Source organism: Alligator sinensis, unplaced genomic scaffold (genome assembly GCF_000455745.1).
Source record: "Alligator sinensis unplaced genomic scaffold, ASM45574v1 scaffold566_1, whole genome shotgun sequence".
In the NCBI taxonomy this organism is placed as follows: Eukaryota; Metazoa; Chordata; order Crocodylia; family Alligatoridae; genus Alligator; species Alligator sinensis.
This window is the reverse complement of record NW_005842017.1, coordinates 2,446,611-2,462,344: the sequence shown is the minus strand read 5'-3', so window position 1 is coordinate 2,462,344 and position 15,734 is coordinate 2,446,611. Positions and strand designations below refer to the sequence as shown.

General features: G+C 44.1%; 1 protein-coding gene across 1 annotated transcript in view; it reads left to right on the top strand.

The window, feature by feature from the left end:
• The window catches only part of LOC102385102 (caspase-8-like), a 35,880-nt gene extending 20,956 nt beyond the window's left edge, over positions 1–14,924 (top strand). The window contains exons 4-10 of the mRNA XM_025202208.1: positions 3,278–3,383; positions 4,422–4,560; positions 6,372–6,466; positions 7,197–7,308; positions 7,802–7,867; positions 12,684–13,173; positions 13,884–14,924. Coding sequence (XP_025057993.1) covers positions 3,278–3,383; positions 4,422–4,560; positions 6,372–6,466; positions 7,197–7,308; positions 7,802–7,867; positions 12,684–13,173; positions 13,884–14,004 — 1,129 coding nt within the window. The 3' untranslated portion in view covers positions 14,005–14,924. The remainder of the gene's footprint in view (positions 1–3,277; positions 3,384–4,421; positions 4,561–6,371; positions 6,467–7,196; positions 7,309–7,801; positions 7,868–12,683; positions 13,174–13,883) is intronic.
• The last annotated feature ends 810 nt before the right edge of the window (positions 14,925–15,734 follow it).

Sequence of the window (15,734 nt, the reverse complement as noted above, 5' to 3'; positions counted from 1 at the left end):
CTGCGTGAACGGTGGGACTTTGCTGTCTGCGTCTCCCAGCAGATGTCTGGGTAGTTTAGGTCCCCCGTGACTACCGCCTCCCTAGTTTTTATGGTCCCTGAGAGCTGCCTCAGGAGCCCCAAATCTAGTTCTTCCCCTTGGTGTGGGGGTCTGTAGCAGACCCCTACCACCAAATCGCTTTCTCCTTGACCTCCATGTAACCTAACCCACAATCCTTCTACTTTCTCCTCCTCCAATTCCGTTTTGATAAGGGTCGATGTATATCGCTCATTGACATAGAGCGCAACCCCTCCCCCTCTCTTCCCCACTCTATCCTTTCTGTACAGCTTATAACCCTCAATGTGTACCGCCCAGTCGTGGGAAGAATCCCACCAGGTTTCTGTTAGCCCTATTAAGTCGTAGTTGTTTTCTGCAAGCAGGAGTGCTAGTACATTCTGCTTGCTCCCCGTGCTCCTAGCATTAGTGTGTAGGCACTTGAGCCTTGTGACTGGCGCCTTTGTTGCCCCCCGGCTCTGCTGCCCAAAGGGCCTTACCTGCTTATTGCTTACCTGTGCTCTATTGCTGGCCGCCCCATGGATTGCAGGTTCCCGATGTTCTCCTTCTTCAGGCTGGGCTGTCCTTGTGGGTGCCACATGGTTTGGTGGTCCATGGCTTCCCCCGCCCTCATCTTCCCCTCCCCCTGACAAGCCTAGTTTAAAGCCCGCCGGAGGAGATCCGCCAACCTAGAAAGAACACACACTTACCTTTGGGGGATAGATGAAGCCCATCCCAACTGAGCATCTCTCGTCGTGATGTGCGGGTCATTGTCAAGGAAGCCGAAGCCTGCCTCGAGATGCCATTGCCAAAGCCGCCAGTTGGTCTCTCTAATGCAGTTCTCGTGTCGTCTTCCACGTCCACTCACTGGTAAGACAGAAGAGAATACCACCTGTGCATCGAACTCCCTCAGCACACCGCCCAGAGCATGGTAGTCCGAGTGTTCTAAGTAGAACGTGGAGCAGACTCAAATGAGTCAAATGAGACTCAAATGAGTCTGCTCCAATGAGTTCAAATTAGAAGGTGAACAAGCATATCTATAGGCACCCACTGCTACTAAGTGCTTCTGAGAGTATCCTTAGTTGCCTTGGCCTTAACTTACTGTCTGATGCTATGATGCTATTCTCAGAAGAAGTGAACTGCCTTTTAAGGATGCTGCATGTAGCAATGGTAGGGGATACTGCAGATCTTTTTGCTTTGGGCCACCTGTCACAAACACACAATACATTGAGGTGTTTGTGGAATGTAATTTCTTCAATTTGTTTTACTGACATGGCATGTTTGGTCTCTACATATAGGTAGCATCAAGCTGTATTTTGCTTTATCATCCTTAAGTCTATATAAATTGTGGTATTTAATATAAATGTATTTCTTATATGGTATAGTAGAACCAGGATTGCATAACATGATAATAAGTTTTAGAGGTTACTTCTTAAATAATAGGTTTTATACCTCAGAGAGGATTAACACGTGAATGGCTGAAAAAAGTAATCGCTGAGGATTAGCATCTGATATGGGCATGGTTAATGGCCAATCATGTCTTTTCCAGACAATGATGAATTTACATGTTACAAGGACATGAATGACACCTGGCTATTCGGACTATTCAGGGAAGGATATCTCACAGTTAAGTGAGAGATGTTATCCTAAGGATATGTCTGAAAGGATGTATGTATTTTCCTGGTCATAATTAGATCAGGAAATACTTCTGGTCTGGTAAATAAACACACCCTTTAGGAGACAGTCAATTATATGCATAGTATGGACTCCCCAAGAATCCAATGGATAATACATGTAAATAGCCAAATAAGAAACCATACTTAAGCCATGCTGTGACAGCAAGTGTTTTTCTTTAGTTTCCCTGAGCATGAGGAATACCTCAGCCAGTCAGCTGGGTATTCTAGCTACAGGAGAAGTAGCAAGGATCCCTAATAGCAAGGTCAGAGGCAGGAGCTGCAGTCTAACCTGCTGAGCTGAGTAGAAGCTGCGTTTTTAGGCATGGGCACATCTAGGATTTTGAAAAGAGGGGTACAGATGATGTGGTGCATCATCACATATAACACAATGCATATTTTTATCAAGTTAAAAGAAACTACAAGCTTTACTAATAAGCTAGTGGCTTAGGGCCATATTATTCAGTTTAAGATCAGAGCAAAAGCAAATATAAATTTACTATATCGTATATTATGTATAAAAAACAACAAACTTGCAAAAGCAAAAAATCATAAAAATATGTTGTTTCATTAGTCCTGTAGTCATTAGAATTAAATAGGCATCTTTTTTCCAGATTTATAAAACAAAATCCAGCCTTCTTGAGCATCTTGAAAGTGCATCCAGTGCTTCACTGAAAGCTATTTCCACACCTGAGTTAACATTTTTAGCTACGGTTAAAAACAGTCTGTAGTGCTGTGAAACAAGGAGCTACATTAGCAGCAGCAGCTAACAGACAGCAGAACTGCAGAAGAAAGGATAGCTTAATTAATGGAACATTAAGACCATTATAAAGGGAAGAGGGTTGTTAACACCTTTGGTAAAAAAGAGTTTAGAAGGAATCAAGCAGAGTAGAATGAGCTATGAAGTCAGTGTCTCCATCATTGCTGCCGAAATAGAAATGCTGCTACCACTATACGCTGCTACCACAATAAAATCAGATTATTATTCTGATATTTCCTTTTGTTTATTTATTCTCATCTCTCTTTCTGGTTACTGATTTAATATTTTTGCTCTGGCTTTTATAATAAATATTTTACTATCTTTTATAAGTTATAACATACTATTGTCAGTGATAAGTATGACTTCAGAGCATTTGACCATACAATCAGACCTCTTCTCAGGAAGAGGGGAAGCTACAGTTTCTGAGTGTATGACCAGATAAGGGTGACCTTTCTCTACCTGGCAAAATCCCCTCTACAAAAGAGTTGGTAAAACTTAGATGAGGCAGGTAAAGCTGAGGTGCCATAGGTCAGGGAGGTGACCTTTGGAGCATCTTAGTTTGTTCCCAGTGGTCAAGCAGCAGATGGCAGAGAGGGGTTTGGGGATGAAGGATACCCCTGAAGGTGTGGGAATGCTCCAGGAACATGTTTCAAAGGTGCATTAGACTGAATCTGGGGTCAGTGTGTGTCACAACAGCCCATCACACACTTGGGAGAGATACCTGTGAAGGTTAAAGAGCTGATGAGTCTTCCTTAATTTGGCTAATTCCTGATCATGCATTTTTCAATTTCTCTTGTTCTTTTATTGCAAGGCTTCTACTTTATAAAATTGCAGAAGAATTAACTGAAGATGATATTGTTAATGTAAAATTCCTGCTGCAGACCAGCATAGCAAAGAACAAACTCCAGAACAGCACAGTAAGTGTACATGATCTTGACATTGCTTTATGTAATAATCCTAGTCTTTTTTTTTCAGAGGGAACGGGAAAATAGGCATGTAGCTGTGAGCTGGACTCCATTCCACAGTGGACACTTCTTTCTCTGCCTTGTGTTCTGAATCATCTTTGGTCTCATTTTCCCCATTCTGTGTGTGTCTCCTTGTGCTTGTCCTCTTATTTCCACTTCCCTGTCTTTTCCTCCTACAAGATTCAACCATTTTTAGAATATTCTTTTTTGAAGTGTGCCCAAAAGACTATGGTATAGTCTGGAGGAAAAAGCACAGAGTTCACGTGGTCCTTAGTTCTAATCTCCATTTTTCTGCTATTCTAGAGTGTTATCCTGGGAAAGTTATTTCAGCTTCTGTCCTTTTCTTTAAGGAAACAACAATAATTACCTTGGGGTACTGTATTTGTACAGTGCATGGAAGATGCTAAACACTATTAACGAGCACTCTTCCTGATGCCTCTGTCCTCCCTGCATTAAAGCCCTTCCTAAAAGCCCTACTTGTGGCCTGGCACCTCTGGAAAAACTGGCAGATTTTCTTACAGGTATAACAAGTAATTAGAAATAATTGTGTTTTATTTATTTGAAATTAAATGTTTGGTTTGAATTTAAAAATATACAATAGTGAAGTAAATTGATTTAAAAATCCACCTTAATTACATCTGTCCAAACCCAAAATGTAAATGTATTAGAGAGAGATAGACCATGCTGATATTACTTTAACTTAATCTGGTAAATTGTGGGGTTAAGCTACGCTGTCTTATGTGCATCCCCATTAGGAGTTTGTATGTGTTTATCACATCTATAAAATGAACAGCCTTGTGTTGACTTCATTGGGAAAGGCAGCCAAGTCTCATCTTGACTCTCTTTTCTAATTCTCCCCTGAACCTGTCCATAGCGCCAATCTGTGCAGGAAACTTGCCTTCCTTTCTGTTTGAAAAATGGCTAATATACTATGAGTATTACCTAAAACCAATACTGAATAAATGCAACATACTTTTTTTAAAAAAACAGACAGTATTGAAGATCTTCATTGAAATGGAAAAAATTGGGATAATGAATGACGGTGATTTGAAGGTGCTGAAGGACATTTTACAGAGACTTAGATGTGATCTGGTAAAAAACATTAATGCCTATGAAGAAGAAATAAAAGGTACAGTACAGCACAGTAATTCAGTAGACTAAGAACCTAGAATCAAAGGAGTTGGAGACAGGAAAGATGTATTAGATAAATTGTACCCCTCAAAAACTAGTGGAAGGCTGTTTTTGACCAATCTAGGTTTAAATATCTTTAAGAAATAGGCATCCATCATTTCCCTTGGGAGAATAGGCTGCAGTCAGGTGGATCTCACTGTCAGGAAGTTGTCAGACCTTATGCTCCATCAGCCAGTGGGAAGATTATTTGCCCCAAGCACAATGGAAAGGTACAAGAGGTAAGGAGTTTTATTTTAAACCAAAATTAAGACAATCTGAACACTTAAAATTAGTGCGTCTTTGGCTTATTGTGGCTGAGGCAGCAACATATTAAATTTATAGGCTAGATCCAGCCAAGTTAATGACTGGCTGGCAAACAGAGAGAGACTACATGGATAACTTTTCCATAGCTGCTTTTCATTTTCACAGGGCTCAGTTGTGTCTGTTTCTACTCAGATCACTTGTCTAAGCCATCCTAACAATTGACTTGAAGTTTTCCCTCCTAACTCATCCACACATGCTCAAGGCAGGTAATAGCAAAGTCTAATCTTTATTTAAAAAATAAGTTCTCCCACCAGTGGGGAACATCAGTGTAAACCAGTGATTCTTAACCAGGCTGTTGATGCCTTGACATCCTTTGAAGGGTGCTGCAGGGTACAGCACAATGCTGGCACTGTTAGGTGTGCAAACATGATTCATGAGATAAACCCAGAGATTTAAAATAGGAATCTGTAGTGTTAAAACACTCTGAGCTGTTGCAATCTTTCTGAGTTCTTTTAAACAAAATGATTGCTTTTATTTTTCCACATTTAAGTAATAAGTGAAAACTAACAGCTGGGATTTTCTGAAGGGCACCTTGAGTCTAATGGGGGGCACCTTGAGTATAAAAAGGTTGAACCACTTGTGTAGATAGAGCACTAGTGCTTGAGCACCTGTTATTGTCTAACCGTGCTCAGAATCGCTCTTGACAAGCCAGAATAAAAAATATCAGGGGCCACCTGAATCCATGTGACAGAAATGAGTCACATGCTGCTGCAGTGTGTAGCAGTGCAGTTGGGGAGCTTTCCATTCACGTCTAGCATAGATAGGCTTATAGTTCAGAGGAAAAGGCTTGATTTATTTTTCTTTTCTCCATCCTACCCAACCTACAGGCATGTTTTATCACCAGTACAGAAGTATGTTTAAGCATAGTTGTTTAAAATGGCTGTGGCCCATCTACACGATTAAATTAGAAGTCAGTGCTTCCCAAGGAGTAACTAATGCCTGAATAAAGTGTTACTCCCATACACATGATGAGCTCTTACCTCACTGATGTGGGTACACTGGTAGTGGGTCAGCAGTACCAATGCACGTGGTTGTGGCAGAGCCGATTATTTCATAGGCTGTATTTTGCTGCTGGCCACTGATCAAAGGAACAGATTAGAGCAAACTAGTTATGGAAAGGTGTTTTTAGTCCGCACTTCCTCCCTGCCATGGGTGTGTTGCACTGAGTCTCAAGGTTTGGGGTATCAGTGACAAACCTAGAAGCCACCTCTGCCAGTAATTGCACAATAATCTTAGATCTACCACAGAGCATCTTTCCTTCAGGAGTAAGCTTATGCACAGATTTGGTCGCCACAACATAGCAAAATCTGGATTGCTCAAGACACCCCTATTGAAGTGAGATTTCTGCAATGAAAGAAAATTGCCACCCCACTATTTCACATCAACTTACCGCTGCTCTGAGTATTTTACAGTGTTAAATGTGATATGACCTTTTTGACTCTAAAGGTTCTTCCATGTTCCTCATTGGTCCTGGTCATCAGGAAGTTGCCTGCTCCAAACCAAATGAATCTGTTGACTTGGAGGAAATGACAATACCCCAGGTGAGAGATCCTTGACACTTACTTTTAAAATGCTGCTCTCCTCCTGGCACTTGGGGTGAGGGCACAAACTTCCAAGGGATGCAGCTTTGTACAGAAACTCACACAGTTTGAAAAACTGCTTTGTAAGTGGGTTTTATAGGACCTGGTAGACCCTACTCCACCCTTCTTCCACAATGCAAGTCTCAGTTCTGCTCCTTGCTGAATTCTTAGGAGCAGTCCCCTTGTGAAGCAGTAAATGCAGCAATGGCTGCTGTCAGAGAGAAGCACTAGGTTTCCCTAAGAGGCAGTAGAGTGGCTGAAGTAGGCAAAGCTAAACATCCTTTTTTCTCTCTAATTATGCTAACTTACTGGAACGGGACACACTAACTTCACCCATTCCAGAAGATACACAGCAGAAATCCCCAGAGTAGAAAAGACCACAGAACTGGGGAGGGGAGGCGGGTACAAAGCACTTCTCCCTTTCCTCCCACCCCAAAATAACCAGCCAGGAACTGGGGGAAAGGAGAAGAGAAATCTGGGAGAGGAACCATGACTCTGACTCCCCCATTCCCTGCCATCCTCCTTCAGGCAGAGCTGGCCTGGATTCACTGGCTCCCCCTTCTCTTCTTTCCCAGCCCCTCAGTCTGTTGTGATTCTCTGTGGTTTAGGCAGATGGGGAACAATGTGGGCTTCACACCATTTCTCTTGCTGCTTTCACAGTGTCTCAGTTATGCTCTGTACATCTCCACAGCTCAAGAGACCCTATAAGATGGAGAATTATCCTCATGGCTATTGCGTGATACTGAACAACTACAATTTTAAAGATCCTGATAATACCAGGAGTGGTGCAGACAAAGATTCTGGTAAATATTTTGTTTGCCAAACTACTGGGGAAGCTTTCTGAGGGAACGATCCCTTTGTCTAAGGGAATGATCTAATTCTGTCTCTTATGGAGAATGGTTGAGCGATGGTATCATCTCTCTTGCCTTTCACAAGCCTCAACTCACTAATTCCCTTCCATCGTTGGTGTGACATGTATGTTGGCCATTACGGAAATGGGCAGCCCACTGTATGCCTTCAATGTAAACCTATGTCTTCAGTGTAAAATCAAGTGGAGTCAAGATGAACGGAGTTGTGATTGTGATACAGCCAGGCAAAGCAACACTCCCTATTGTCCAAAGCTGACTTTGCCTTGCTACTGCATTATAAAGACTACAGGGTCTTTTTTCCTCTAGGATATTACAGTAAGATAGATAACTCATGTTTTTTACAGAGAGATAGCTAACTCATCTTTAGTATTTCCCCCCACTAGTCTGCCAATCTCTCAATATTTGTTTTCATTTTCTTGGACAAAAGATGTTAAAATGCGCCTTAAGGAAAGAAAATTTGTCTGTTCCAGGAAGAAGCTATTATTTACAAAAGGTAGATTTACTGCTTTCTCTTGCTACCTTATTTTGCCACTTGCTGATGTCCCTTTTCTATGGCAATCCTAAAAAGAGGCCTAACAGAGACCGATTGTTAAAGTTCGTGAGTTCCCAACTTTCAGTTAATTTAATTTATAGTCAGCAACTGGAGGATGGAATTAGTCCACCCTGTATGTTAAAAAGGATACTGATCAGGCAGGCAGCTGCACTTTATTGCAGCAAAGCTCCAGAAAGAGTGACTTTGTTACCTTTATCATTTGCCTTTGAGCCCTTCTTCCTGCAACAACTCCATATGTAGCTGAATATACACATCCTGCCTTCCTAATGGTGTTTCACAGAAGTGCACATCTCTGGATTTTCACCCTAATGCCTTAACAATTTTTTTTGTTTCCCAGTTGCCCTCTTTTAAAATTAAGTTAAAATCTACTTGGGCTGTCTCTATAGGTCCTTGCCTTTGTGAAAAAGCCAAATTCTGTCACCCTTGATCCATATGGAGTTGTTAATTTGCCCCCCGCCACCGCCCCGAGCCTCCCCTACATACTGCCTATGCTGTTAGTTGTTTCTGGTCTTTCTCCCCCTATTTCATAGCCTTGGAAACTCTTTAGATCAGGGGTTGTCAACCGGGGGTATGCATACCCCGAGGGGTACTTGGAAAGGGGCTAGGGGGTATGTGCAGGTGGGTGGGGATGGAGTGCCACCACCCTGCACTGCTGCCTCCCAGGAACAGGCCCGGGGCTGTGGGGGATGAGGGCAGCAGTTCCCCTCTGTGGGCTGCACACAGTTGCCACCCAACTGGCTGGACGCGGGGGTGGGGAACTCACACGCGGCCACTGCTGCCAACATCCACCACCCCATGCCACTGCTGCTGCATGCAAGTCCCCCACCACCCAGCTCCTGGTCTAGCTGGTACCTCCCTCCACCCCAGCTGGTATCTCCCTCCACCCTGCTCCACCAGAATTGTACCTAGAAGGGGGTATACTCCTTAAAAAAGGTTGAAAACCCCTGCTTTAGATTTTAGATCTACACATAGAGATCAGTCTTCAGCAACAGCTAGGGTTTCAGCTGTAGTTAAACAGGAAAGAGAGAGTGAGTTAAGTTAAAGATTAGGCACTGTTCCTGCTCTATACAGCCATAACTCTGGAAAAATATTTTTTCTTAATTTTTGCTTTTCAAAAACAAGGTGCATGTTTTATTCTGGGGTAAGTTATATGAGATGAAATACTGTATTTTGCAATAAGTAATAAGTAAGACCGGGCCACAAAATGCTTAGACTCAGGAGTCAAGGTATATGTCATCTACCTAGACTTTAAGAAGGCCTTTGATACAGTATCTCATTCTGTTCTCATAAATAAACTGACAGGCTGTGATGTAGATGTTTACATGGTCAGGTGGGTGGCAAATTGGCTTAGGGGTTTCACCCAGAGTGTGGTGGTGGACAGTCGATATCGACCTGGAAAGATGTGGGCAGTGGAATCCCGCAAGGCTCAGTCCTTGGACTGGTGCTGTTCAGTGTCTTCATCAGTGACTTGGAAAAGGGCGTGGAGAGCATCCTGTCCAAGTTCGCAGATGATACCAAATTATGGGGCAAAGTTAAAACACCAGAGGGTAGTGAATGGATTCAGGTGGATCTGGACAGGTTGGAAAAATGGGCAGAACAAAACAGGCTGCAGTTCAACAAAGACAAGTGCTAAGTGCTGCGCCTGGGCAAAAAGAACCACCAACACACTTACAGGCTGGAGGATGACCTTCTCAGCAGTGCAGGAGCAGAAAGGGATCTTGGAGTTATAGTTGACTCCAAGATGAACATGAGTCGTCAATGTGACGAAGTGATCAACAAGGCTAACTGCACTTTATCATGCAGTAGCAGATGCATGATAAACAGTTCCAGGGAGGTGATGCTTCCCCTCTGTGTGGCACTGGTCAGGCCGCAGCTGGAGTACTGCGTCCAAGTTTGGGCACCGCACTTCAAGAGGGATACGGAGAATCTTGAGAGGGTTCAGAAGAGGGACATTCATATGGTCAGAGGTCTGCAGGCAAGGCCCTATGAGGAGAAACTGAGGGACCTGGATCTCTTCAGCCTTCGCAAAAGAAGGCTGAGAGGTGATCTTGTGGCTGCCTATAAATTCATCAGGGGAGGGCAGCAGGGAATAGGAGATGCTCTATTTACTAGGGCACCCCCTAGAGTAACCAGGTACAATGGCCACAAATTGATGGAGAGCAGATTTAGGTTGGACATTAGAAAGAACTTCTTCACAGTAAAGGTTGCCAGAATCTCGAATGGGCTTCCCAGGGAGGGGGTACTCTCCCCTACCTTGGGGGTCTTCAAGAGGAGACTGGACAAGCACCTAGCTGGGGTCATCTGACCCCAGCGGTCTTTCCTGCCCAGAACAGAGGGTCAGACTCAATGACCTACTGAGGTCCTTTTCGATCCTAGCATCTATGAATCTATGAAAACAATCACCTGATTGGGAGTCAGGAGTGTATTCTCCCCATCTTGGTCACACTAGTCAGGATCTCGAAGCCTGTTGGGTCTTTTCCTATGGCATGTGGAGCATTCACCGGCAGGGATCACCTGGCCATATTTCAATTTGCTGTCCATGTCTAGCATTTGTGGTGCCTGTCGTTCTCCTTTTTCTCTGCTCATGACAGCTAGCTTAATCTAACTGAAGTCTTGTGACTAGATACAGGAGCAGCCATGTCAGACTCAGTGGTTAATGCCATACGGTAGGGCTATCTAAATGATCTAATAGTTCCTGGTGGCCTTGAACTCTACAAAGCCTTCAACAAATTATAAACCACACGTGACAAAGCCCCCACTTACAAGACAAGGCCAAACAAATAATAAAAATTAAAAGCAAAAACAGGAAACCTGAGATGGCTTGGAAGCACAAGTTTAATTGGATGCCTATCTTGCTGGGATCATTTGACCTCAGCTGACCTCCTGCACCTTGGGCAGGGGGCTGAACCCAATGATCTTGCGAGGTCCCTTCCAGCCCTAATGTCTACAAAATCTATGACATTGCTAAGGATATTAAACCTGCTTTTGTTTTGTCCAGTATGCTGCTTAACCCAGTTGTATAAGTAGTAAATACAAAATTATGAATCTCTTGGAGCAACATGTTGTTCCAAGAGGACTAGCAGTCTGAGCAACTATAAGGTGGGCTTATTGATGGGATCACAAGACTTCCCTAACTGCCTCATAGCTGTATCCAATTCTTTGATATGATAATGAAAGTGCAAGCATCTTTCTTCATCACTGTTTGTGTTGAATGAGGCTGCCTCTTTCTCTGTTTAGATGCAGACAGAAATACATTTATTGTATAATCAGCCCCTTGAAAGTGCTCTACAGTAAGGCTGTGCAAAGCTTCAGTCCCTGATTTAATTCAGCGGAGATTCGGCCCAATTCAGTGGCCAAATCTCCAAATCCAAATTGAATCAGAGGACCCTTTAATCTCTCCAAATCGATTTGGAACCCTCCGAATCAATTTGGAGAGATTTGGACAGATTCAGTGATTTGGATGTAGATACAGCTTTAAATGTTTTTTTCTACATACCTCCAGGTAGCTGGGGCTCTGAACGCTGCAGTGCTGGGGCAGATGCAGCATCCCATAGAAGCGAGGGGTCTCCCCAGAGCAGCAGACCTGGAAGTGGACCAGAAGCACTTCCGGGTCCACCGGACAGTGTGCTGGGGGGGCCTCCCGTGCCCCCCTGGCTCAGCGACTGTTGCTTCCTGGGTCTGGGGGGGCACCTGGGGTCCCCCTGCAGCCAATCACTGGGCCAGGTGGAGGCAGGGGAGGGGCCCAGAGTGCTCCACGGCAGACCTGGAAGTGGACCGGAACTAGTTCCGGTCTATTTCTGGGTTTGCTGCCGAGCATGCTGGAGAGCCTCCCACGCTGCTGCGGGATGCTCTGTCCACCCCTGCATCACAGCGATCACTAGCTGTGCTGCTACCTCAAGGTACGTAGAAAAAACTTTTAAAGCTGTGCCTGTGTCTGAATTGCTGATTCACTGAATCAGCATCAAATTGTCAGATTTGGATTCGGCCGAATCGAATCAGGGACAGTGATCAATATCAGCAGATTGAATCACTGTCCCTGATTTGGGCTGAATCTGAATCCAAATCAAACAGCATCCATTTTGTACACCCCTACTCTACAGCCATTCCCTAACAGAAGTACACAGCTTCAGAGCACTCTGATCATGTAACAAATTAATCCTTATTGTATGAGGGTTCAAATGAAGGCTCTCCAAAGCAGAGCACCTTCATTAACTTGTGTCTGCTCCAGCGGCTGGGCTGTTGCAGACCAGCCCCACCTCTGGTGTTGTCTCAGGACAGGAGGTGGGGAGAAAGGCAGGGAGGGAGCCCAAACTGGTGTTTTCCCAGTGTGCACTGGAGTGGGGGTAGGTGGATTGGAGCTTCCTTTCTCCCCCAAGGTGGGGGGCTCCAATCCACCTGCCCCCATTCCAGTGCAGACTGGGCAAACACTAGTCTGAGCTCCTTTCCCTCCCTTCCCCGCCTTCCATCCTGAGACAGCATCAGGGGGGAGGGGAGGGGGGCTATGGGAAGAGGCTGCCAACACACAGCCTCTCTTGCTGGATCAGCTACAAATTGGAGCTTGATCCTCCACCCTCCTGACCCAACAGTTAATGTCTGTTGGGTTGAGAGAATCAGTCTAACACATGGTGCTTTTGGGTTGGGAGGATCAGTCTAACTCATGGCACTTTCTGTGAAGCATCATGATCTAGACCAGGGAGTTGCACTTCTGCTTGTGCCTTCTTTCTGTTAAATAAGGCTATCTCCTTTTCTTCCCCAGAGGCTCTGAAGAAGGTCTTTACATCCCTGCAGTTTCAGATAATAGAGCACTCAAACCTAGAAGCAAAGCAAATGTTGGAGATAATGCAAATGTATAGCAAAAAAGACCACAGCAATATGGACTGCTTCATTTGCTGCCTCCTCTCACATGGTGATAAAGGCCAACTAAAAGGGACTGACTGGAAATCTGTACCTATCAAAGGGCTGGTCTCCTGCTTCACTGGATCTAACTGCAAATCACTTGCTGGCAAACCCAAGCTCTTCTTTATTCAGGCCTGCCAAGGCACACACAAACAGCAAAGTATCTCTGTGGAAGAAGATAGTTGTCAAAAACTTGAGACAGATGCTTCTCCTTTGCCTTCAGTTCCTGACTGGGCTGATATCCTAATTGGCATGGCTACTGTGGAAGACTATCAGTGCTATAGGTACACAGACAGAGGCAGTGTGTACATTCAGTGCTTTTGCAAGGAAATGGAATCCCTTTGTCCACAGTAAGTACTATTCTTACTCCCCATTTTAATGACACTTTAAGGACGGATGAGTAATTGGAGTGCATTTGTCCTGGAAATACTTAAATTTGCTATGGTTTCAATTACATTTTCTACAATAACTGTATGTTGTACTTTTTCTCTTTAAGACCCAACATGGTTCTTTAGTTTCCCCAACAGTCTTTTCATTAAGTGAGGCAGAATTTGTGACTTGTCTAAGATTATGTGAGTCTGTGGCAGTCCCCAGCTCAAACCAGCCACCTAGTTCCCAATCCCCAGCTGAAACTTTTAAATCCTCATCTTCAGTCCCCCCCTTCCAATTTGTCAATATTCTGGTTTAAAAATTAAGATAAATGATGTCTGGAGACAAACCATGTGGAGAGGGGTATTGGACAATGTATTTATATATTTCTCCATGTTATTTAAATGTTTTCTCCTGACCATATCCAAGGGGCACCCCACCATTTGTTACCAGTCTTACATTGAGAACACTTGCTAAACTTCTTTCATCCTCAGTTATGTTGAATTTAAGAGTTACAGAGTGGATCATACAAACTTAAGTGACCAACCCTATAAGGATATAGGAAATACCAGCTTTGCCCAAAGGATCATGGTATCAGAGAAAATGGGTATAATTCTGTGTCTTTGCAGGCCTAGTCTGTGAACCTGTATGTTTGTTCTGTGCAACATTTTTTATTTTACTCCTTTTCCAGCCACGTGGATCTGGTGACCATCCTGACAAATGTGAACAAAGATGTGGGAGACAAAGTGTTTCAGGGAAGTAAACAAATGCCAGAAATAATATCAACCCTGCGGAGACAACTCATCTTCTAGACCCCAACAACACTACCAGGCAACCAGAGACAGGAAGTCCATGATGTGTGACATTAGGAGTCACTGCTGGGAAGGGTTGAATTTGCACTTCAGCAGGATAACTGAATTGGATCTGTTCAGTTAGGTCCTGATCCTGCCAAGGTATTCAGGGTCCTCAGCTTGGATTTCCATAGCTGTACTTCCTCAGTCTCCTAACAGCATATGCAAATAAAAGGGACTAGAATAGACCCCCATCTCTCTACTTCAAGAAGACAGGAAGATGCTCAGGACCTTGTCAAGATTGGGCCCTTGGTCCTTATTTCACATGAAATAACTCCCCAGTGGACCCTGACTTGGAAGCACTGTTGGATTTATACAACTTGTGTCAGAGCAACTAGTACTATCTACAATCATGAAAAAGATCTGTAAATTTGGGATGCAAACTGAGGGTGCCATCCCAGGAAAGCTTCACATGGTTCTAGCACCACTTTCTTTGCCAGTATGGATTTCTTCTGGACTTGTCATGGTTCTCAGGAAAAAAACCCACATCCTTTCCCAGAATGGCTAGGGAATAGGATACAGACATAACATACTTAACCAGCTCCTTTGGGAGGATGTGTTTTACAAGCATTAATTAATTTCATGAGAATCTCTGTTTGCTTTACAGGCATTACTTAATTCACTTTAACAGCACAATAGCTTTCAGGATTTACAACAAAATGTAAAAGGAAGGGCTCCCCCACTTTTCCCTGGATTCTCTCCAGTTTCTCTGTAGTGAATAGCTATTTGACTACCAGAGAGGTCGGGAGGTAGGTCTCTTTTAGAGGCAGATGACTTTGTTACTTTCATGTGTGCTTCTCCCTGGCTCCATGAGCATTGATGGTTGGCTCTGGGCAGTAGGGATCCCTTTCCTTATGTTAGATGTCAATAAAGAAGTTGTGGTTTGTACCTAACCTTGTGCCTTGTGCCTCTTTTTCCCTGTCTAATAGATAAGATGTCCTGGGGTGGGGGCAGCACTACAGGTACCTGGATAATGAACACAGGGTTGTCCTTTCCAGTGTGTGATTCTTCAGCTACTGAACACAGTGGTGAGAGCATGGTGCTCTGTGTGTGTGTGTGTGTGTGTGTTTCTCCACCAAACTTCCTTGGTACAGTGACTTTTCTACTCATGTTCCCCACTCTGCCTTCCATTCTGCCTCCAAAGCCCTTTCCAGAGATTATCTCTGTGTTCCCCTACAATAAACCCACCCCCCTCTGTACTGAGGAGACTCTCCTTTCCCTAGTTGCCAATGAATATTGTTTTGTCCTCTCTTCCTCTTCTCTTTTCCTGGGGGAAAAAGAAGGTGCAGTGCATCAGCAGTAGCTTGGAACTTGGCTGAACCTTTCCCTTGAAAGCCTGTGGCTTTGAACATCCTGTGCTGGGACAGTCATTGCAGGTGCCCACTGCTTCTGTTCCTACAGGACATCAAAAGCACCTTCTACAAATACCAATGTACTTGGCAGCTGCTCTTTGCTTTGCTCCTTTGGCCAGGTTGCTTCCACCTGACTCCTGCTACCCTCCATCTGCAAAGGCATCCCTATAAGTTTGGGTAAGTGACTGCTGCTCTTCATATGGGCTACTGGGAGATTTGAGTCTGACCATCTCTGTAGGTCCTGAAATAGGAATGGATGGATTCTGAGCTCTATTTCCAAAACCCAGTCTCTGTTTCAGTGCAAGACTGAGAGCTCCTTTATGCCTTACACTTTCTGTT